Genomic DNA, 25,852 nt, shown 5'->3' on the forward strand with positions numbered 1-25,852 from the left:
CACTGTGGTATGGGGGATGATGGTCAAAATATAAATATGAGCAGGTCTGGCAGATTAATTACATCACACTCCCACAAACACACCAAGGTAATGGCTACCTTGATATTCATGTAAAGAACCACTGGATGGCTGGAGATGTACCCTGTGCCTCACACCACTGCATGGAACAGCATCTTGGGCCTTGAAAAGCAAGTCCTATAGTGACATGGCACCCCAGAAAGAACTGACTTGGCGTACAGGACTGTCCTGGTTCACGGCCAATTTTGGAGAGAACCCTCAGAGGGGCTCCTCTAGGAAAGCAGATTCAATCGGCCCCTCCCCCCAACCGGTCCGGGAGAAAATACGTCCTTGGAGAAAAGTGGAAAAAACCTGTTTATTAAACAACAAAACTTAAACAATATTAAACAATAAAAGCCCTTACTGCTCCAAAAGAGATGACAAACTCGGAAAAGTCCCTTCCCCGGGTTGCAGCTTGGCTCACTCAGTCTCTGATCAGTCCCTCAGTGCTGGAAATGTCACGGCCTAGGCCTGGCCCAGCAAGCCACGGGTGCTCTGCTGGGTGTTCAGTCCAGGGCAGGTTTAAACAGGTGCAAAGAAAAGGAAAAAAAAGAAAAACCCACAGTCCAGGGAACTTCTTTACCTCAGCTAGCTAAAACTAACTAAAAAAAGGAGAACTCTGTCCCGCTGTCTGGTCATCCGCAGAAAACACAGTCCAGGAGCAGGAATGTGGAGGAGTGAGTGCAGTGTCTGAAAACAAACTGCATACTTCTTCTCTCCCCACTTTACTCTCTGGAAGTCTTAAAGGTGCAAAACTTATTATTCAGCATAAACAGGACAAGACAATTGGGGATAAAAGCATCATATAGCCGACCCAGGACAAGGACTCACTTCAAAAACACCCCATAGACGCCTGGTCTAGAGAGCACAGTATTGCGCAGGCACATCATACTGCCTGTCATGCACCAGCACCCAGTAAAACTGAAACTGCGCAAGTTTCCACTGATCCAGTAATTTCAGATATTGAGACTTTACAAGACTAGGAAATCACACACATTGTCTGATCTCCAGCATACTAAAGCACACTGACCTCCCACTGTCCATCACATTGCTTGGGCAAAACAGATCCTCTTGAGGTGCAAAGGAATGGCAAGTCTGCTGCGCACCTGGATAAGTTGCTCTCAAAGCTAAGCAAACTAATAAATGTAAGTCAGATGTCCCTTTCTCCATAACAAGAATCAAAGACTTGATTGACGTCCCTAAAGATTTATATAATGCTGCAGAAGCAAACAAAATACTGTCTCACTTCCCCCTGCTCTCACCTCTAGCAATCCTGCAGGGATAAACCAAATGAGAGACCCTATGTGTTCTCTTGGATAATAATCCTCCTCTACCTTTGTTTAGGTAAATTGAATACTGATCTCAGGTTTTCTTTGATCAGCATTTTCTTCATCTGTGAATTGTATGACAAGCCATGACTTTATTTTTCAACATCTTCCTGAAAATTCGTACAGTGTGTGCATTTTCTCATGTCCTTCTCAGCCATTTATTCGCTGGTGAAATCAGCTCTCTTCACAGTCAGAAAATTAAGTTTTAAAGATTTGGAGGCCACTGTAGACAATTTTGCTAAAATGTTGTATTAGGTTCTCTTGCAGAATTGCTTGTTAATTATGACTTCTAGATCCCTTTTGTAGTTTCTCCTTTTGAAATACTATTCTACTCTTACAGAGATGAGACTTGCAATTCTCATTGTTTGGTATACAACCTATTTTGACTGTACTTAAAAACTGCCCTTTGTTTAAATGAGTTTCGTTTATAAATTTTTTCAAGTTGCTATCTGCAACGTGACACCTGCCCATTTTATTAACAGGAAATCTATTCATCTCTAGATCATAAAGTATTGGAAAGAATTGGATGGAGCATTCTGAAAAACTGCAGTAGAAATATTTCTGTTCAGTGATGCTAAAAAATTACCAATTTTTGTGCATGACTATCTTAACATGAGTTTGAATAAGAATCAGCAGCAAAAAAAAAGTAGCTGTAATTGTACAGTGTCACACCAGCTCCCAGTAATGCTGCCACTAGCATAAAAGGAGAAGGCCAGGTTTATGCCCTAAATCTCCCACTCTTGCCCTGAACACAAACTGACTAACATGCAGAGCAGGACAACAGAGCTCCTTCTCTGCCCTGCCTCCTCTCTCCCTCTCTCCTGACACACATGCCCTCCTGTGTGGGACTCCTGCTCACTCAGGCTCACCAAGCTGGCTCAGGGCAGCTGCACACTCAAGCACAGCAAGAGAGCATTGCAAGGTATGACACCCTGCTGTGCAGGGAGAGGTCTACCCCTTCCATTCTAAAAGCACACATTTCAGCACCATTTTCAATAGATGGCCCTAGCATTCACAATTCCTCTTCCGATATGCATCAACAATATTACCAGATGTATGCCAACAAGAGCATCAGTTATGGACTTCTGTTCAGTCTGCAGCCATATGCTGTACTTAAACACATAATATTTATTATATGAAGCCACTAAGTTTTTTTCATTCTTATTTGAATAATATACCTCAAGAGAACAATGAGTCAATGTTTTGCCTTTGTCAGCACTATTTCTTATATAATTTTTTTCTTTAGCAACTGATGTGTTTAACTGTTTCTGCAGTCCCTTGCTCCTGGACAAAAACACCATTGGAATAAACCACATTATCTTATAAATCTTATATTAGTTGCATCCTCTAATGAGGATATATTCTAGAGTCACAGCTGAAAATTTTATAGGCCATCAGTATCCAATTATGAACTCCAGCATAACATGTGGAGCACATTCAGACAAATCTATTGCAATTCTTCTCAGACTATTTCCCCGTCACAGGCGTTTTTTTCTTATTTTCACAATTCATCAGTGACTGTAACAAAGATTTATCAAGGCCTCACCATGACTGTAAGAGGTTATATCTCCCTCTACAGAGAAAATGGTGAGCAAAACTGGGTCAGTAACCTACAACTGGCCAAACAGGAAGTAGCGTCTGCTTTGTAAGAAATGAGAATGGGTCATTATCACAAGCACAGACTTGGATTTCCTATACTCATCTAACAAAATTATTTTTAAAATAGTAATAATAATAATAAAATGCCTCCTCCCATAAAGATAAGGAAGGGAGGAGAAGGAGGGGAGAAAAATGAAACTAGAAACCCTGTATTAAGACTGACTAATATTAGTCTTCCATGGGAAAAGATGAGGTCAAACCAAAATGAACACACAACTCCAGAACATTGGGCAAAAATCTGCAGTCACCAAACCCCAAAACTTTCTGGGATTAACCCCACTTTGCTTTGGCTCCAGCTGTACCATCTTCAAGAAACAAGGATAAGAGCCCTGATAACTGCAGTGTAAATGGAGGATGACAAATTGGAAAACTGATATTAGGGAATAGGGCAACATGGCACTCCATGGCCCAAAGAAAATAACCAGGCCTGAAAGAAAGAGAGAGAATGTGAAACTGTAAGACCTTTTACCTAACATGAATCTGTGACTGGATGCTACCAGTACAAATCTTGCTCAGAAAATACGTATCCAGGTACAGGACCATTCACATGAGACTACTGATATTGCAATTAAACACCAAATATATTCCATCCCAGAAAAGAATGCAAAGACTAAAGACACTGACCAAAACCTTCAGAGGGAATCTGCAGCAATGAAACAGGCAGAAAGTGTTTAGACTAACTTACATTCACTATCTTAAAATTCTAGTTATGATGAATTTCCTATACAAATGTAAGGTGAAGCCCAGATCTTTACAAATCTAATGCCAGCTGGTGCTTCAAATAGTTGCTTAATAGCGCCTACCAGCAAAACATTCAATGCAAGAATGCAATCTGCTTGTTTTGTTAAATCCATGTAAAAAAAAAAAAAGATGAATAAGCATAAAATAAATTTTAAAATCCACAATCAAATTTTCAAGATTAAGTTATATATTCTTCTTTCAGGTACTTTTGAATGTCTCATGAGATCTTTTTCCTAATTTTCATGAACATTTCCTTCATTTATCTTGTACTCTAATCAGACTTAAGACTTCAAGAATCTCTTTGCAGACTGGTTTCCATCTATTTCAGATATTCTAATTCTATTCTTACATCTCTTTTAGGTATTGTTATACCCATTTTGATTTTTAAATATAAATAAGGAACACAGTAGAAAAAGTCAGCAATTACAGCAGCAGTCTTTGAGACTCCACGACTGCTTTCAATTTTCACAAGGGATCAAATGCTTCTCATCATAGGAGTAACCAAGTATGGCATGTGGCTAGCTGGCACTGGCTGGAAGGCACACACAGCCTCACAGTCATTTAGGACTTTAGTGGGCACTTAGGGAACAACTTCAGTTATCTGAAACATCACTGTTGGCACTGAAAGACACAGATATTCACAATATTCACTACTGATGCTTATTAAGGTACAGGATGCCATTTCTGAAACTGTACACATTGCCAGTAAAAGCACTGTCATTCACTTATAAATAACCACTTAAATGACCATAAAAATAATTTAAAAGCCAAAACCAAAATAATAAAATAATTCATTTGTTATAAAGGATGGAAAGAGTACAGTTCCAGTGGCAGCATCATACACTTTGGAAGGATTAACAGCTTGGTTTAGTGACTTCTATTAGTATTGTGTTCCTCTTCCATCACAAGGCAATAGTCTGCTGGGTCATGCTGTATGGTTACACGAAAAGCATGTTGGAAATATTTTCTAGAAATCTAGCTTTTCTCCTTTGACAAGTAACTAGTACTTAATTTTACTGATATTAATTTCATGTGACAGGCAATATAAAAGTGCTACTTATAACCACTCTTAAAGAATTATTTATGGACTTCTAGTAAATTTAATGAAAGAGATAATTAGTATGAACAAGCATAATTTACATAACACATTGGTGTTTCTTTCAGAACAACTGCATAATGATACAATTAAATACAACTGAAACAATTAGAGTGTATTCACATACATCACTGCTCCAATAGATCTCCATCTCCCTCAAACATGCTAAAAGGCAAGACAGCAAAGCAACGGCAGAAAAACTTGCCATCACCACAATCACTGGATTTTGCCTACAGAATTGAGATACTTGCTAACTGGTAAAATAAATGGCACCTACCTCAGAGCTTCCTTACTATATTAGAACTGTTGAAAGATTTTTTTGTTTTTTCTAGTTATATATGAAGATCAGGTTTAAAACCTGCCTACTTAACATGGTTTCTTTTCATGACATCCAGTTTCTGAGATGCAGAAAGCCAAGCTCTTCTCTGTGCTCCTCGTTTAATTGAAGAGGGCTCTTACAAGAGTCCTCTGCCATCAGCCACAGGACCATCTGCTCAGGGACACACAGAAAAAGCAACCTTCTACTTACATGTCCAGTTACTCCCAGCGTATCGAGTGCCACTGTTCACACAATCTCTGAATCTACCCAGTCTTGAAGTTGTGTCACTTGTTCTCATGCAGAAAGGCAACAAGTTAATCAGTTTCATCTGCATGATGAGGCACTATTTTACCACTAAATGCAACACAACTGTATATTCTTAATACATTAATTCACATTTCACAACAATATGCTGCTTGCATCTCCTCTACTACATCTGAGATACAGTAAAATGTTACTGGTGAACAGAACACTTCTGACCAAACAGAATAAGGATTTGCCAGAATGTCAAAACTAATCCCCTATAGGACCAGGGCTAGGCAAACACAGTACTTAATGTATGAAAGTAAAGTACTGCATGAAACACAGACACCTATATTACACCACAGCATCAGTATCAGCAAACACCTTAATGTAAGACAGAAAAACCTGCTGGTATGTGTCACCTGTCCCCTGGCATTACACGAAGCATACATTCTCACTCCTCAGTTCTGTGATAAACCATTTCCCTTTGTCACTGCACAAAAGATACTCAGATTCAGTTTGACAGCAGCACAGAAAATAACCATGAAATTGCCACTGAGAAGAGACACAGACTTCCTAATGCCATGTTAATGAAGTGCAAGTGACACCTCAAATTTCTTTTACTGCAGCAATGATGTACACAAATGACACATATCTTATGCGTACTCCTGCACATAAACACGTCTCATAGGACGAGAAGACACAGTTGTTAGCTGCACCAGAGAATGTTTAGGTTTGTCTTTAGGAAGCTCTTCACAGAAGGAGTGATGGGGCATTGGAATGGGCTGCCCAGGGAGGTGGTGGAGCCACCATCCCTGGAGGTGTTTAAGGACAGACTGGACATGGCACTTAGAGTCATGGTCTAGTTAACAAGGTGGTGTTGGGTCATAGGTTGGACTTGATGACTTCAAAGATCTTTTCCAACCTAGATGATTCTATGGTAAGAATGTACACACAAACTTGTTTAATTATTCACACAAAAATCTTCACATGGAAGGTCCAAGAATCTCTCAGTGGAATAAATCCAAACTAGGTGAGGTTAGCTAGCAAATAGGTAATTAGGTACCTGGCTTTCAAGTTCAAATATTACAAGAGTACTTATTTATAGTACATGGTAAATAGTACACAAGTACTCACGCATACTGCATGAGGAAAATTATTATTTATTATTATTATTAAAATTATCCATCTGTTTAAATATGTACATAATATTAGGCTAACGTCAAAGACATACATTAAAACTTCTACAGTGGAAGAGTTAGCTCCTTTAAGGAAAGATGGCTATTTTTGAGACTCTGTTCCACCTAATGAAGCAAATTTGTACTGCACTTCATTTTGGATGACACAACACTACAAAGCGCAGCATTTAGTATCACTTAAACCATACGCTGTACAGTTTTCCAAAAGCAGAATCATGCCTCCTAATGATGGCCAAAATAGTGTCTGTTTTGGGTATCGTGTATCTTGGCAGCTGCAGATGGCTGAGATTTACTTCAAGTCACCTACGTAGCTGAACTGTGGAGCTAAATTTAGCCTGAGCCAGATGAACTGCAAAGAGAACCTGCAACTGTATGAGTCTGGTTAACCCAAGCCAAAATCCTTACTGTTGAAACTACAATACTAGATAAAGAAGTTGATGTTTACTAATTAAATCGCCTTTACCACCAGGGCACTGATGAAAAGTATAGCATTACATAGAAACTGAAGAGAAAGACAAGACTTGGTGAAATCATTGCAGGGAGTTTCCCAGCAGATTTCCCAGAATGCTGGATTAGCATCCCTCCCACAGAAACCTATTATCTATTAGCAGAGGAGCCTTGATGCTACTGGAATCTACAAACCAAATAGGACAGGAAACCACAGGGCAGGAAAAGTGCAGCAGAAAAATATTTTTTAAATAAATTTGAAAAACTCTAAACACCAAAGAGAAAACCAGTTATTAAATTATTAAGTTACTTATGATGACGAGGAGTATTCTGACAGAAAAGTTCCCAGAGGCTCTCATCAGAAGCAGATCATGCAATTACTTCAAATAATGCGTTAAAAGCACTTACTCTTTTTTGTAAGTCTTTTTCTTCCTATGTTTCCTTGAAGTCCCAAGAATACTTCTGGAAGCACACATGTATTTGTACATGTTCATAACAGCTTCTTCCTTCACACACCACTCTTTTCAGGTCTAAAGTCAAGGTATATACTTTCGCTTTTCTTGTAAGCAACAAAACCTAAGATTAGCTTAAGCCTGTGAAATTTACAAATATAATCCCAGCACTGTCTGAGTGCTGGGAGTATATTTGAAAGCAAAGCAGGCACAAGCTCTTAAAAGCAAAGCAGGCACAAGCTCTGCCATTCACATTCTGTGCAGCAATCTGACTTCCTACTTTGGTCTGGCTGCTCCACATCAGCTGTGACCTTCAAATAAACTCAGACTTCAAATACACTCAATCTGAGCATATGGAAACAGGAATTCAGGCACATAAAAGCAGTCTGAAAATGTAAGAGGAACTTCCAATATGATAAATATCTGTTTTTATAACCCATAAAAATCTCTCAGTCTTCAGGGTCCTAAATGTCTCGTGAAAGTCTAACTACCAAGGGATCATTTGAATTCTTGATTTTGCTGTTTGGTTCTTCTGAAGGTTTCTTTAAAAAATATTAATGTAAAAATTGAGAAAACATCCTTTTTAAAGCTCTGGGGTTTTTCCCCTCATTTTGTTTTTCTATGTGTTGATCTCAAAAAACAAACCAAAAAGAAAATACATGAAAAGTCTTTCAAGTTTGCACTTTCAATAAAGGGTCAATGGCAAGTAGTAATTAGTCACTAATATGAAAACATTATTTGCATATCAAAATTCTAAACTTCTTAACAACAAAAGCATTGTCATGTTTGGAATCTTCTGACTGCACTTCTCTGTACAAAAATGTGCAAAATCTCATCTCTTGCAACTTATTTTATGTTTTGACAATATCAGATTTTAGTCATAGAAGTTCTGAGGAGCCACATTTTAGAAAAAGTTACTTTTTTTGTAACAGCTCATTTGAGTTTAGAGTACATACCTTTTTCCTGAGTCTATCATATCAGATTTCTTGGTCTAAATATGCTTCAATCTATTCATTTTTAGTACACATATTTATTTTTAGGCATTTACTTTCAAGTACAGGAGTCCTCCTTTCTTCTATTTCTTCCAGAAATTTCTTCCAGGATTTAATAATGCACACTACTGAAAGGTATTGCAGAATTTTTGATTTTCAATTTTATCAATATTCCAGAATTAAATAATAAATGGTACTATTTGCTATTAAAACAGATTCTTTCTCATTTCCCATCATTTAAAAGGAAGAATTCTCACATTTTTCTGTAAAAGCCATCATTTTTTTCTTGAACCTGGATTTTGAATAGATTCTGGTAGACAGGAAGTCAATCTCCTGCCTTTACTTACATATCCTACACTGCAATAAAATCCTGCAGTGCCAGATTGGCTCTCTCATTCACTGGTGAAATAAATCCTGTGGATTTCTGCTTCTTGCTAAAGTATAGTGTAGGTCATAAACTTATTTCAACTGGTTTTGCCTTTGGAATTTTTCTCTTTTTTCAGCTATCTCCTTCAAATCCTTCAGGACTACCAGCAGGTCTCCTGAGGCTGCACACATAGGCCCCTGTCTCAACATTACTGAGTTTCTATCAATACTGCTTTTGCCTTTCCTGCTCTTCTTTCTTTGCATTTTCTCTTATCAGAAATCTTGGTCTCATTTATTGTCAGGACTTCCTTTGTAGTTTATTGCTTTTCCTTACTAATCTTGTCTATGTAAAACTTTCAAACAAAAATCTCTTTTGTGTTGCATTAGCATATCATTAAAAGGTGACTCAATTTGAACCCAACCTGTATCTAGTTCAGGAATTTCTGCATCAAAGTTTAGTAGAGACTAAGATTTGACTAGAATCGATTGTAAGCATTCATTTAAAAAATCAAAATTCTTTATTCTTATTGCCTTTGTCTTGCCAAATGATAGCATGAAAATATTATAGAGAGTTCAGTTTGTACTGTAAAAAACAACCAAATTTATTCTCTAAATCAAGGTCAGAAGCAAGATACCATCTGTAAAAACATCTTCCAAGAACCACTCCAGCATCTCTCCAACACATCCTGCCCATAGTAGTTATGACATATAGTGGGAGGGTCAGCAACAAATACAATTCAACACACAATTTAACATTACACACTGTTCTCAACCGAGAATCAAATCTCCTTGGAGTGCACATTGGCTTTCCATAACCCTCTGCATCATCTGCCAAGTGCACCCAGGTCCCTGAGCAAAAAAATCCCATGGAAAGAAGGCAGAACTAATCAAAACTGTTTCCCCTAACACATTTTTATATGTACCATGGGGACTTTATATTTTCTACAGTATGTGGAGGTTTTGATTGGGCAGGGCCAGCTCAATTGATAAAGACTTGGGTGTTAACTAATCAGACTGCATTTGCTAAACGTAGATCCAACCACCCACTGTCTTCAGTGTGGTTTTTAATAGTCCATTCTATCATTCAGCTTTCCTATAGGGTGCTGCATGACAGGAAATGTGATACCCACTCAATACCATGCACTCTGGCAAAGGTGACTCTGAACCTTTAAAATTCTAAAAACTCTGAATCTTTAAAATTAGTGTCATTGTTCAGCTAAGTTCCTTCTGGGGTACCATGTCACTACAGGACTTGGTCTTCAAACCCCAAGCTGGTGCTCCAGCCAGTGGCGTGAGGCACAGGCTACATCCCCAGCCATCCAGTCCTTCTTTACACCACTGTAAGCATGTAACAATTGCCTTGGCAGGTTTGTATGGTCTGCAATGTAATTAATCTGCCAAGCTTCCTCATATTATATTTCAACCATCATCCCCACCATACCACAGTAACTTAACCTGCTTGGCCTGCTTGATTGCAGTGGATGTTTCACAGCTGTGAATAACCTGGAACATACTATCATTGTGCAGTCCACTCCTTGATCACAAGCCTATCTCTATTTTGCCACTCTGCCCTGATAAGCTGAGGCCCATCATGCAAGAAATAATTTACTCTTATGCTACCAGCCCAGGTCTACCTGAGACACTTTAATCTTGGCAGCCCAATCCACCTGTCCGTTGTGGTGATGCTCTTCAGCAGCCCCACTCCTGGGTATGTGTGCATCTACATGACGTGCTTTTACAGCCAACTCCTCTACCTAGCAAATGATGCCTCAACACAATTCTTCAGCCAAGATGGGTTTACCTCTGTCCTGCCAGTTGGACTTTTTCCATTGGTCCAGCGACCCCTGCAGTGCATTTTCTGCCATCCACAAGTCAGTGCAGAGGTGCAGCACTGGCCATTTCTCTCATTCAGCGATATCTAAAGCCAGCTGGATGGCTTTCAGCTCTGCAACCTGACCTGATGCACCTTGTCCCTCCATAGCTTCTGTGACTCACCATGTAGGACTCCACAACTCCACTTTCTATTTTCGATATACTCCTATAACAGAGCAGGAACCATCACGAAATAGAGCATATATTATTTTCATTCTCTGGTAGTTGATTATGTGGTGGGGCGTCCTAAGCAATTTTCACCTTTGGGCCAGTTCATGATTATTTTCAAGATCCCTGAGCAATGGCTGTTTCCTGTTCAAGCTCACTGGGTGGTCAGAGCAATCCACTTACTCCATGTAGTATCAGTAGCATGGGAATCCCCTTTTGAACATCCAGCTCAGCACTGGCAGTCAGAGTGCCAGGAAGAGCTGTGCTTTGGTGCCGAACATTTCTGAAACAGCTCAAATACCTTCAACAAACTGCAAGGATTTCATTTTTAGTTAGGATTAGCAGGTGGGATCCTCTGACTCCAGAAACCCAAGGGTCACCCTTGAGTCTCTGTGGCTAATTTTTACCAGAGATCCAGGAAGGACCACTCTCCCTGGCTGCACTGTAGAGCATGTTTTTACATCTTCTTCTATCCTAACTGGCCCATGGGCTACTGCATTATCCTCCCCTGTTCCACCCGTCTAATGGGGCGCAATTATTAATGGATTCCCAGGCGTACCACCCCAGGCCCAGGCAGAAGAGCAGCACTGAACACACATGGCAAATGACCCTGATTGCCCTTGACATTATAATGTCATACAGTGTATCACACAGTACAGCAACAAAGCCATTCTGATCCTTCTCCCCATTCTGGAAAAGAGAACTGTGAGGAACACATACAGGAAGGTATGAGTTAGGTACCACATCCACATGCACAGACCAAGCAACATTGTAACTAGGAGGATCTGTACCTACAAAATACGCTTAATCAAATTGTTTCTGACTGGCTCTGAACAGATAGATTTGTTGTTATCTCAACCCTTCTTTTAAAAATTAGTTTAAACTCAGCTGGAAATTAGGCTTTACGCAGACAGTAAGAGAGGGGCAAAAGGCAGAAGTAGGTCGAGATAATCATTTGCTGGCCAACAGCAATGTGATAAGAAAACAAACATTAACAGCAACAATACTAATAGCACCACTACATGGAAAGGGTGATTTACATGCAAAATGCTCACTAAGCTCAACCCCATGTGACTGCACCACAGTTAGAGCTGGAGCTGCTCCACCACCCCATTCAACACTTGCTCCCGGGAAAAAAGGAACAAAATGGTGGTATTCCTCCATGTGGTGCCTTATTCTTCCACCCAAAGCCACGTTCCTCTTCTTAGCAGAAATGTAAATCCCTTACTCCTGCCCCCTACGATGACATGAATGGCGTAGCACAACACCCCCAGGGTTCTTGCAAGGCTCCAAGCTACAACCCCTCATGGGAACTGTCAGAAAATTAACTCTGTCTTCAGCCAAAATTAGGACAACTTCATACATTCTAATCCTGCTAATTCAATACATTACAAGGTGTATTATACTACTTATAAAAAAATCCCTTCGTGTCAAATTATCCATGTAACCGTACTTGTATCCATCAGTTTATAAGCATTAAAATGATCCTTCAGGTCCTTCCAAAGCAATCCACTCTGTGATTGTATGATTTTATTGGCTCAAATGACTACACACAAAAGCAAATCAATAACATCCATGCAGAGCACAAAGGAACAAGACTGCTCACCATCCTTATTAATTACCTGACTTGATAAGACATAGTCTTTCTCCTCACCAAAAGTCACTCATGTGAAACATGAGGTGCCTTTACTGACAAAAATCCCAGTACTGCAATATTTTTATCCCCAGATCTCACGTCTCACACTGAGTCTGAACCTTTCAAAACTAGATGTTTTGACAGCGATGGTATATCACTGTTCCTAAGCCTTTGAAATATGAAACCTCAGGCTTGCTGGCAAGGTATGAATCACTGTCGTGGTTACAGGAGAAGAGTGCCCACATGGATGTAGTCAAATCATGTCCTCCACACCCACCTAGGTTACTCTTGATGAATGGTGGATCATTTGCAACAGCTGCTCAGTGCACACCCAACGCTCCAGGCTGCAAGCTGGGTGTTAAACCCTGAGTGGCAGGACAGCATTTCTTTGTCTCCACATACTGACTCGCAGCAATAGGACACCCAGCCCAGGGGGACCATAACGGCTCAACAGCCCCAATGGGCAGCACTACCAACCTAGGTCATCAAGGACTCCCCAAAACATCACATGATTTATACCAAGGCTTATACCAATCCTTTGTGGATTTCCCCACCCTGGGGAAGGTCCTGAACATTCCTGCCTGAATCTGACCATACATAACCTGGGGTTTTGGAACTGGGAGAACAACCACCACAAATGGGCATCCAGAGGGGGAAGGAACCCAAATTTCCCCAGGACAACTGCTTTCCACAAGACCGCAACCATCATTTCAGCAGCCGTGCAGCTACTGCTTAAATGGACTGCAACCACCATCCGTGACCAACAGGGGCCAGGTGGTACTCTGACTTTGTCCATTTAAACCAGTGTTGCTGTACTTTCTGCCTTTATTGTAATTTTCCTATTAAATTGTAACTCCAACTTGAAATCTCTCACAAGGTATTTGCATAGAGTTAATTTCTCCTGCTCGTTTACCTTCAAACCAGCACAGTCACCTACCCCATAAGACTTCAATATATACAAATACATTCTGGTATTTGTGTATTCTACATATACAAGATAATTCTGGTGCACTTGCTATGGTTTGTCTTCAGTTCACAGTTACAGAAATACACTGAATGGAACATATACTGAGAAGAATAAAGACTTCACATAAAAAAAAACCTCCATACTGGACTAAAGGTGATCTAATTTGTCCTTTCTGTAAATTAAGTCTACCACAGAAAAAAACTGGGGGAATTCTGCCTTCTCTTACAAGGAAGAGAAGATATTTATTTTTTAAACTTAAAAGCTCCAGGGATTACACTGTAGCTACCCTCTTAAAATTACCTAGAAGATAACACTTGTAATATCCAAGATCTAGGATAGATAGTAAGATTAGACAGGAAAAGGCAAATATAGTCTTCTTAGTCATCTTGCCAAAGACCAGAAATTCATCCAAGAAGAAAAAAAAAACAACAAAAGACACTTGGATCTATTCATTTATTAGCACATAACACAAGACAAACCAGTAAAGCTAGAACTTCTTAAAAAACTGGGTGCTAAATGACATAGTGGCAGTTTTAAAACTGTTTTAGTTTTTTAGTTTTTTTTAATGCTAGAAAGTAATTCTCTCTGCAACAATATAGTAACTGATGATAAATCTTACAGGAATTACTAATTTTCTGCATTCAACATTTCAAAAAGAGGGAAGGAACATTTTTCAGTATTTCTTGGGAAAAAAGAAAGTCTAGTATTATAACCAAGTTTCTGTTGCTATAACCAAGTATTTTTAAATTTTTAAAGTTCAGCACGGGTCAATAGGTTATGAAACACACATATGAAGTACACTGAAGTAAGAGTTTTGACACAGTCACTTGAAATCCAGATAAAACCCCTGAAACTTAAGCACTTCACAGCAGAGTCACTTGTTACTAAATAAGCATTTATTTGATCTTTCAGTGCAAGGACTGTGTCAATTTCTATCATCCAAACATCTATTATTCTCAATACAATTATTTCACAATAAGCACTTTTACACATAAGCAGTAAATGCAAAGGGTGTGGAGAAGAGGAAATAAAGTTTAAATGAGATCATAGATAAACAGCCACTATTAGTTCACTTTGAAATATCTAAATATTATACACGAGGATAAATGCAAACTCGCCAATACTGAAAAATCATGTAGGTCTCTTTGAAAATTCTGCAGATCTTTAGTTAATTAAGCAGATGTCATTCAGGATATAATTAAATACAACTCTATTGTGCCATATCTTGATTTCTCTTCCAGTTATATATATATACACGGTATTAAAATACCATAAACTGACGGTCTGGTCAGATGCTGACAGAGCACAAGAAACAGATTAGTAAATCTCAAACTGCTAAAAGATTTATTAGAGATTAATACAATGAAAACTTGGGCAATGAGAACATCCTTTAACAAAATCAGATGTCTAATTAAACTCTTGAAGAAACAAATGGCTTTGATCAAGTTGCAACAGCTGCCTTACAAGAAACAAACTTCAGCAACAGCTTTTTAATCTTGGTTGTTATTTCTGTGTAATTTAACCAGCTCCATGATCTTCGCACCCAGCCTAAACATTGTTTCATCTACTCATGCCCTGTGTGTCAGTGGCCACATCACTAAAAGCAAGTGTTCTCCTGCTTTCTAAAATATTGCTCTCCATTTTCAGAAATATGTTGCTCTCAAATCATGTTCCAAATACCTGTGCAAAATAGCTCTCTCCAACTCTATTTTGTACCAGCATTGTGTCAGGAAAAGGTAATTAATCCTTGACAGCCAGCAGTTTTCAAATTTTCTCACCACCTTCATCTTTCTCAGTGAAATTAAAGTAGCAATTAAGATCCTCTTGGGTGACATTATCTGTGTAGCTTTTCATTGACATTTCAGGCTTTTGTCTTTTCTTTTTCCTTCTTTGGTATCAATTACATATGCCAATTACAACAAACAAACAAAATTTTTCCCTTGTGTAACTTCACTGACTCACACAGCTCTAAACCAAGTACAGATTCATTCTGGTATAGACAGAGAAACACGCATGGTATGCCAGTCTGGTCTTCATTGGCTCTGCATCCCACTCCACACTAAATTCTAATTTCCCTCTCTTCTCTTCAGGCTTCTTCCCAGCTCAACCTGTACTTACTCCTTTCTACTAAGATGTCCTTTCTCTTTTCCAGCATCCCAGTACAAGACAACGCTCTTTGCCCTGAAATACAATGTCTCCTTTTACAACCTAGCTCACTAAACTCCCCTTTTTTCTGCAGGTCCTCCTCCTGTGCCACACAGTTCACCCTCCTAAATCAACTTTATTGTCTAATAGTTATCTTTATTTGTAAGAATGGGAAAGACCCTGAATCTGGATGCAGCTCCAGTTTTTCACTTCATCTAATCTCATCTCTCATCACTCTGTATAATATATTCTAGATCACTGTTTCCCAATTGCTGCTTATTAATGAAACAAATAGCTTCATGTGTCACAAAATTAATGAAAATTGCTTTCTTATGGCTAAGAAATTGCAGGTTGAGCAGCAGAGATAGCCAACCCCCATCTTCCCTCTGCAATAACCCCAGTGTTCTTCCACACCTCTAAGTTATTCACATAGCCACTCACAGAACTGGAAACATTGATGGAAGGTGTTAAGAACCTGTCCACTCTTTCGGTGTAATAGATCAACCTAGACACATTTTAAGAAGTCATGAAATTACAAAATTTGTTGTTATCAGATTCATTGTTATTTTTGAAGAAAACACACTGGAGAGAAGTGCCTGCAAGAGCTCTCACTGTGACAGTCAGACTGCAGTCTGGACATCCCTTCAACCAAGAACCCTCTCCCTAAGCCCTCTCTCTTCATGTTCACTTTTGATTCAATATGACATGGCCAGATCCATGTTTTTTGATTAAGATAGTGAAACACCTGTAGGGTCTCTATTACTGCAAATCTTAAGACACAGGGATATTTTCACCCTCCTGGTTTTTACTAAATTACTGTGACAAAATACAAGTGATATAAAACTTTTCATGCAAAGCTATGTCTCTCATTAAAGAAAAAGGCCATGCTGGCACAGGCACTGTCAGATAAATTCACGCTCCAGCTGGCACGGAAAGGAAAATTAAAAGGGACAAGTAGAAAAACCCTTGCCTCAGTGCCTTGGGCCATGGCAGCACACTCAGACACTGGAAGCATTGTGAAGCATTGCTCCTGGAGTGTTGTTGTCATCTCCTGTCCAGGGGGACACCCCAGGAGCTTCCATCACCATCATCCAAGTCCTTCAAGGATGCAGCACACACGTGGCTCTCAGCAACATGACAGTGGCTGGCTGCCATGTGGAAAGTTATGAAAAGTTTGGCCAAGGAAACCTGCTTCATAGTCTTTGGAAACTGGAAGAAGGATTATGTATAATTGCACATGTGTTCATTTCTTTGTTCTAAAAATACACATTTACATTTCAGTTACTCTTTAAAAGAAACCTAAGTTTCCTGCCAATAAACACTTAAAATGCCCTTTCCAAAAATATTCACAGACAGCTCCAAGAATATTCAGTCTTCACCAAAGAACTAGGTTAGTATTTAGCACTCAAATATAATAGGTATTGTTTGCATAAGACTAGACTTCTATTTGTGCCATTTTGCTCAAACCAAGATACTAATCCTATTCAATGTAACAGAAGGTTTATTCAATACTGAAAAAACTAGGTCTCTGCTAGACTGTCCATGCACAATGCAATAGTGTTATATCACACTTTAATGAGTTCAAATAAAATTCAAGTTGCTTGATTATGCTAAATATATGTACATTTCATGATAACATTTTGCATTGTAAGTCTTCCCACCCACTAACTCCTGCTCCCTCTCACTGATGACAATTGACAACTGTCTTATTTCAGCTTAGAAGCACAAAAAAATTGACTTCTTGCGGGATTTTATTTCTCTCCACCATGTCCCTTAAGAAATGCAGTAGATCTTTTTGCGTGCAGATTTGCTAAAGAATTCAACAGTCTTGATCCAAATGAGGCAGTAGCATCTGCTTGCTCTCTATTTCAATAAAATTTTACATGTTTTAAAAGAAGTTGCAATTTTATGTTGACTTACTTTTAGGCAATTTAATCTCATTTTCATGATTCTGATATATTTTTTTTTTAATCTTTGGGCATGTAAGGCTGCACTGAAAGACAATGAAAACCCAGATACTGCTGTAAGTCTGTGCTGCTGTGTCCTGGTTACAGAAAAAAAAGGAATGGAGCTTTTAATGCTGTTTACTCCATACCACGCACATCATCTCTGTGGTCCCAGCAGGAAAAGCCAAGGAGCAGCAGGGGAAGTGCACCATCTTGCCTGGCTCTCTCCAGGGAGAAGGTGTGGGGGTAAGCCAGGTGGACCCTCTCCACTGTCAGTCCCTTTCCCGTTCCCCTGAGCTGTGGCTTTAAGATGTGGTGCTGAAGGACAGCAATGCCGACTCCAAGACAACTGCTCCAGGGAATATTAGAAAAGAGAGAGAGAACGGGCACAAGCTCAGCTGAGCCATTCAGAGCCCAAGCCCCAGAAGAGCCCCAGAGAATGGTGGCAGGGCCAGAGAAGGCTGTGCAGAACATGTTGGAGCGGTCTGAGGTGGCAGCATGGCGCACGATTCAGAGGGGTTTGCTTGTCCTACTTAGACTGGGCTGGGGGATGAGAGCATTAAACCACCAGAGCTCTCATGGCCATATTGCCTTTGTCTGAGTACATACCAGGCACTGTCTTTGGGAAGCACTTGTTCTTTTGTTCCCAATGATAAATACCCTTTTGTGGGTGGGACACCGTCTTTTTATATACTTTTCTCACTACTGATATTGCTGTGGTTATTGTGATTTCAGTAAACTGTTATTTTAACTCATAATCTCTTAGTGTCCCTCCACTGTCAGAGGGCACAGGCGGAAAGGGAATAGCTTGCTTGGAGTTTGGTTCCTTGCAGTTGTTAAAATCAGCACGTGGTGTAAGTAAAACTTGGGTTTGAAAAATGCAAGTTATTCCAAACTCATGCTACCAGATGTGTAAACCCAAAACCTCAGAAGGGTGTAAAAGGCCATGACTGCGGTTGGACAGGGACTTGCCCTGCGGTACAGCCTGTAAGCATGCAAGACTTGACTCCTGAGGTACACTGAAATGGAAACTCCAGCCGCCCACAGTGGAAGGTCCTTGCTCTACTAACACTGTGCAAATAACTAACACTGAAGAGTACCAGGCATACTTGAAGACAAAAAACAATGCTTTATAGTTGGAGTCTTACTTCCCCAAACATCCTATAACTCAATGAAGCTGGTGAATTAAACTAGATTTAATAACCCAAGTGATATTATACTTTAGACTTGAGAAAAGCAGTGAATGTGCTTATTATGAAATAGCAGAAAAGCTATTCTGTTTCGGATCATCGCTCTGAAACAAACACAATCAGCAGCTCTGCAAACTTCATCAACACACAAGCAAGCTTTTTTATTATCGAAACCAGCATGTCTGGTATCCAGGCACAGCCCAAATCAATACTAGAAATCACTTGGAGGAATCAGTCATAATCCTGCTAATTAAAAACAAGCGTTAGAAAGCCTAAATTGATTTGATTTGGCAGTATTCTTTCCAAATGCTATGACTGTACCTTGTTCTAAACAAGAGTAATGCCCTCACAACTAAAAATCATTTGACATTTACAAACATTTACAATTCTTTACTAAACAGAACAGCAGAACAACACTGAAGAAAGTCACACATTTTCATATTGCTAGATGCAGCAGTCTTTAAAGCAGAATAATGTCCTGTTGTCTCAAAAAATAGTACCTAAATACTTAAAATATGCAATACATTCTTGTAGGCCAGTGGTTTGGGGAGGAAGGGATTAACTACTGCATGCCCACTTTGGAGACACCTGTCACAATAATCCCACCTCAATAAGCAATGATCTAAACCCTTTACAAGCATTATACAAGAGATAACTCCAGTAGATTCCAATCAGGCCAGTGATTACGACCAAAGCAACCCCATGACATAGTTACCTCTAGATCAGTCCCATATTTGTGAAGATGAACTCCTTTGAATTCTGCAGAGGGACATTACCACTGACCTCAAGGTACACTTGCAAATCGCTGCAGAAGTACTGTCATCCTTCATTAGTATAGGTACTGCTCTGGCAGCAGCCAAATGCATTTATACAGCTTATTTCTGACAACACCCAGAGCACATCTTTTAGTTCAGCTACTCATTTCTCTTTGATTATGACCTAAGACAATTCATAATAATATACATTAGTCAGTTATTCCTAAGAAAGGTGGATGACTGCTCAGAATTACACAAGATCCAAAAATACTCATATGTTTTGCACTTTTCTCGCAGTAAATTTATTCCAAGATTCAGCAGTCCCTATGAACAGTAGCTTTACCGCACAATTTAAAAACTGACAGTTGGAAGAGTTATGGCTTTGTTTACTGCCTTCTCCCAACAACCAGCACGAGTCTCCCAGACTGAACTGACAGCTGCATGAGACAGTACCCAGCCAAATAATTACCTACAATCTATTAAATGTGTACTAGTGGTTGTCATTTGTGTGTCTTGCAGAAATCAAAAGACATAGTAATTCAAATATGGATAACCAAACAAGCAAAAAAGCCGAGATCACCGGAGGAAAAGCCACGCTGCGTGTGTTAAGGGCAGACACCTGCAGAGGCGGCCCTCACAGACCTGCGAGGCGTGAGACCGAAGGAAGGCTAACTCCAGCCTCCGAGACACCCTTCCTCTGCATGGTTTATGCAATGAAGGTCTGAGGGAGGTCGCTCCTGCAGCCGAGCAGGAGCACGGCTGGCAGGGGTGCTCCCCGCTTGGTGCCCGCGACACCGCCTGTCACGGCGTGCTGGGGGAGTGAATGCAGGGCTCCGACGCGAGATGCGGGCGGGACCGGAGCCGCTTCCCGAAGGGCTCTCTTCAACAGCGAGCGAGCGAGCGGGAGGAGGGCTGAGACTCAGCCGCGGCCATCCTTCGCCTCACCTCAGCTCCCTTCCCCAGCGGCCGCCCTCCCACCTCTCCTTACCTCAGTTCCCTTCCCACCTCCTCTCCCCTCCCCAAGGATTACCACCCCTCCCGCTCAACCTGCCGACCCGGCCCCACACGCAGAGTGGCGACGCGGGCCGGCACTCACCGCGCTGCTGTCGCCGTCCTCCGTCCGCTGGTCCTGGATCCTGCCGGCGGCGGGCGATCCCTGCAGCAGCTGCTCCAGGCAGGCGGTACTGGGCAGCGAGGAGCTCTTCTGGTGGGACAGGTGCGCCCCGGGCCGGCGCCCCTCCCTGCCACCCGCCGGCCCCTCAGCGCCGGCGGCGGGCTCCGGGCGGCGGCCGGGCGGCGGCCCCTTGCCTTGGGGAAGCAGGTGCTCCCGCAGGCGGCGCAGGGCGGAGCCGGACTCGCCGGCCGGCTCCAGCGGCTCGGCGGCCGAGCAGCATAGGTTGGGCTGGGAGGACGAAAAGACGCGGTCTAGCACTTGCCGCCGTCGCTTGAAGCCGCTCCACTTGCCGCCGGGCTGGAGGTCCCCCTTATTGCCGGCCGGCGGCGGCGGGGCCAGGGGCTCCGCAGTGCGGCGCTCGGCTGCTGCCCTCCCGCTGCCGCTCCGGCCCTTGCCCCCCAGCTGCAGGTTCTTCCACAGCCGGGCCTGGAAGGAAACCGCCGGCTCTGGTTCGCTGGGCTTCTCCCCCGCGGTCACTCGGGGCTCCTTGCCCGGCTCCATCTTTCTCCTCCTGCGACGGGGGCGGCGGCGGCGGCGGCAGTAGCAGCAGCAGGAGCAGCAGCAGAGCCCGCCGGAGCCTGCCGCGCTCTCTCCGGTGCGGGGCGGACCGAAACGGAGCGGCGCCCGCTGCCGGAACGAGCGCAGGGCTCCGCCGCACCGCCCCCCGCTCAGCGTGGCGCGCCCGAGGGAGGATGGTGCTGCAGCCGCGATGTTGAACAGAAAGGGAGGATGAAGCTGCCACCCTGACCCATCTGGGCAGAAAGTTTGCCACCCTAAGCCCTCAACCACCCTGGGTGCTCCTTCAGTGGCGGCGGGCGGCGCGAAGCCTGGCAAAAAAAGTTCTGGGCGAGGTGCAGGGGGAGCAGCGGCTCGCACGCAGACAGCCCGGCAATGAGGTGAGGGCCCGGCAGGCGGGCTGTGCCCTGCCCTCCGCCCCACCTGTTCCTGCAGCCGGGACGGGCTCCCCTTCGGGAGCGTGGGAGGCCGCGGGTGGTGGCGTGTGGGCGCCCGGCTGCTGCGCTCCCCACGCGACCGGGAAACATCCAGATCCACGGGTTTAGGTGGGAATGTGAGGCGGCTCCCTGTGCAGCAGGCATCGTCCCCGACCCGCAGTAGCTTTGTGGAGGGAAGGTTCAGTGGGATTTCCTCATACATATACAGAAAGCGCTGCGTGAAATGCGGGCCTCGTCACTGGCTCTGTCCTTGGGCTGCTGCGGGCACTGAGTGCAGGACCCGCCAGGTATGGTGGAACAAACCCTCAGCTCGTCTGGGGTTCTCGTCTTTTTTAAATAAAGGACAAAGTTTTCTTATCATAGCCTGCTGTATTAGCATCCCCATCATTGCATTTTTGGATGTTTCTTTTTTAATTAAAATCATACCAGCAGTGTGATTTCAGAACAAAATCTTTTGTGTTCCATGAAGCAAACAAGCAAAAGAAATTGTTTTGTGTAGAGTGAGCCATACCTTTGTGCAGTGTACTTTCAGGTTTCATTAAAAAGACACTTCTCACAATGGAGGATTTGGCCTCCTATGTTTAACTTCCCCAATAAAATTTGCAACCAGGCATTTGACAGTATAATTTTTGCTGAACAGAATATGAGGAAAATTAAAAATACTGAGATAAAATGGGTCCTTCCAAATCATCAGGGCTTTGGGAATTCAGTCTAGAGCATATCAGAAAATAGCTTAAACAACCTCTTAACCACTGGCAGTTATTTCTGAGGAGTCCTGCCAATTAAGTGACATTTTAGAACCAAAAAAAATGTCACAGATAGTCATAGCAAAAAGAACAAACCAAAATGTTTTAAGATAGAAAATGACAGATAAGTAACTGACTTTGATCCTTCACAGCGAATCCAAATAATCAGCTTCTAACCACCTGAAAGCAAAAGCGTGAGGTAGCAAAGCTCAAATGGATCAAGGTCTTTAGCAAGTTTATGTGTCCAAATATCTGAGTTGACATCTTTAAATCAAACAAGGAATTTGCTAAAATGAAAACTCTGTAAGTTTCTTGTAAACAATGAGTTTACTCAATGAACACTAATCAAAAGAATAAAAAAATAATTTTGTTCGCCAGCTACACTGGGGACATTGAAAAAGGTTGAAATATATTTCAATATATGTATCTGCCTTGTGTTTGACTCTTTCTATTTCCACCTTATACTTAAAACATAAAATAAGCAGCTTTTCAGATAAGTTTTCTGTTAAAGTGATGATGTTTCACAAAACCAGATACAGGAAGACTACAGCAGTGTATTCAGCAGATCTTGCTTTACTAAGTATACTGAACTACTCTCATACATTTAAATGACAGTTATTTTAACCAGTGATCACCTTTTCCTATTAAAAAAAAAAAAGAGGACCAGAAATTTGTTGTTTATATAGACATATTCCCTTCAGCAACTAATCTTGAAAGTACATGGAAGCTTGTAGTCTGGGAGGAGTGTACACAAGCCTCCATGTGGCTTGTGCTGTGTTTTTATGATCCGTGTATTGAGTGGTTTCAAGTACCATACTGACAGGCCTCCTAATTCTTTATCCCCAAAAGCCAGCATAAACTTTCCTTACATTAAAATTGTATCACTACCAAATCTGTCCAACCTGCCTCCTTTTTATACAACCAGCAAATAGATTTGCTTACAAAGAAAACGGTCAAAGTATCTTCACCTGTTTAGTTGCAGAAACACTAATTGTCCTCGGGGCAAAATCTGTCTGGGCTGACAAGACAGTAAATGGGTAAATGGCTATGCTGCAACAGGCAGTGTGGGATTATTCTAAAATTAATTCAGATCAGGTCATCATAAGCAGTTTTACAGCACTGTGAGTCATTCTCCACACTGAATTACTTGTGCTAAATTCATTTGTAAAGTTGAAACAAAATTTGGCAGAAAGATCACAGCAAAACCTCAAGCTACATTCAAACAAAAATCTCAATACTTAACAATAACATGGATTTAACACCTGTACAGGTGAGAACAATACTTCTAAATATAAAGATAAACATTTATTACCCTTATAAACCAGGATATCTGAAAATATTTCTTTGTGCCATATTTCTTCAATATTTTGAAAGCTAAAATAGAACAGGACAACAGTGACAACAAAAAGAATTATTTGGTATTTCAAACAGAAACCCCAGGAGATCAAGAATGTCTTCTTTATTCCAGCATATTAACTATACATGTCAAAAAGGAAGACCATTTTCTGAGGAACGTAATTATCAGCCTCCTCAGAACTATATTTCATATATATATATATGTGTGTGTGTGTGTGTGTGTGTGTGATTACTCTAAGTAGTTTAAATTTATAAAATAAATTTGCTACTCAAAGCTAAGCACTGTGTATTTTTTAAAAAATACTCTCTAATACTGTTGCAGCCTATGACCCGAAGCCCCAAATTTCTCCAGTGTTTTAGATCAAGTGAAAATGTTTGATTTGGTTTTGCTTATTTCTTGAAAACAAAGTTACTTTATTGATTCTGATATTTAGGTCATTATATATACACGTATCTATTTTTAGAAATATGCTTCATTGTTTAGTTAACTCCTCTGTTTGAAACACCCTTCCTTTTCCCATCATTCAGAATACAGCAAAGATGTTGATATTTTGCAATACGTACCAGACATTTATAGAGATGATATTTGTTTAAAGATGGCCTTAGGCTCAAAGACTGAGCATGATTGTGATCTTCTCAGCCTGGAACCACATTTTAGCTCCATTTGCACATTATTTTGCCTTGTTCTTTCTCAATGCTTTTTCAGACTGAATCATTATGGATTTATGTTCCCTTTTTTTCATGTGAGTCATGTTTCAGATCTATAACACAATTTTTAAGTATAGCCTCAAATGTTGTGTTTTGCTTGTTTTTTTCTCCACAATAACAATGGAACATTGGCATCCCACTAATGAAATTCAGGTCTTAGCATGATGAACAGTATCTCAGATGACTTCTCCCAACCTGTTGTAAGCAAGTTTCACATTTTCAGGACAAACATATACTGTTTAACTCTTCTTGGCCATGGCTTATTTTTACCTGAAATCTTCTAACTGAGTTTCAGCTTGAGACAAGAAATACATTACAATATTGAAGCCAGAATAACTGAGAACTTTGAAATTTTGAAAGTATTTAAAGTGTGCCATATGATCTTCAGGTAAACTTAGCTATAAATAGTATTATAAATCCTACCTTCACCCACAAGTACACAATAATAAGTACATTTCTTCTTGAATTTTATACAGATAATTTTGTTCCTGCCACATAGGCCTCCTCTAATGTGATTAAACATAGCATCTCACAAGGCCAATATCAGCTTAGCTCTGCAAAATGCCTTAATGTAGTTTTCAGTATTTTTAACCAGCTATCAAATTTTTGGGGGTGTAACAATGGCAATATTGATTCAGCCATTAATCTTGCATAGTTCAGGCTTCAAAATGTTTTTGTGAAGTAGGAGGACCTTTATGGGAAAGTACCATGAAGATTATAAGTTGCATGTTATGAAAAGTTGATTCAATTTACTGGAGATTGATTTCGCTTCCTTTCATACACATATTTGTCTCTAATATTTTAACCATATTGCTAGCTTTCTGCTCATGTTCTTTAGCTGTTTGTTTGACTGTTGTTTTTGATCCCTGACACAGTTCTTCTAATGACATTTACAGGAAGGTCTAGTGCAGCTTCTGGGAATAAAGGAAAGAAAAACCAAGTCACAGTGCTGGTCTGTATAAGCCATGTGCAGCACTCCAAATCATGCAGTCAGCCCACATGCCAGTCCACACACAATGGTGAGAAATCCAGCAAGACATTCTCACAGCTGAGAAGTAGGAGGCTGCCCCTAAGCATCAAGATCTGCCACTCCTTCTGATGTTAGCTGGCATTTCACCCTCAGAAAGGGAGTAATGGCTTTAAACTGAAAGACAGTAGGTTTAGATTAGGTATTAGTAAGAAATTCTACACAGGAGCAGGCTGCTCAGAGAAGATATGGATGCCCCAGCCCTGAAAACATTCAGGTCAGACTGGAAGAGGCTCTGAGTAAACTGGTCTAGTGGGAAGTGCTGCATAAACTGGTCTAGTGGGAAGTTCCAGCTCCCTGCTCATAGCAG

The 25,852-nt window shown here is 41.0% G+C and overlaps 1 protein-coding gene across 2 annotated transcripts in view; it reads right to left on the reverse strand.

Annotated features, from left to right (window-relative positions):
* Positions 1 to 21,589, reverse strand: part of MCTP1 (multiple C2 and transmembrane domain containing 1) — a 217,926-nt gene extending 196,337 nt beyond the window's left edge. For both annotated transcript variants that reach the window (XM_064735559.1, XM_064735558.1), the window contains exon 1: positions 20,675 to 21,589. In XM_064735559.1, coding sequence (XP_064591629.1) covers positions 20,675 to 21,253 — 579 coding nt within the window. In that variant the 5' untranslated portion in view covers positions 21,254 to 21,589. The remainder of the gene's footprint in view (positions 1 to 20,674) is intronic.
* Positions 21,590 to 25,852: the final 4,263 nt, after the last annotated feature.

The sequence above is a fragment of the Zonotrichia leucophrys genome, chromosome Z, assembly GCF_028769735.1.
Source record: "Zonotrichia leucophrys gambelii isolate GWCS_2022_RI chromosome Z, RI_Zleu_2.0, whole genome shotgun sequence".
NCBI classification, from domain to species: Eukaryota; Metazoa; Chordata; class Aves; order Passeriformes; family Passerellidae; genus Zonotrichia; species Zonotrichia leucophrys.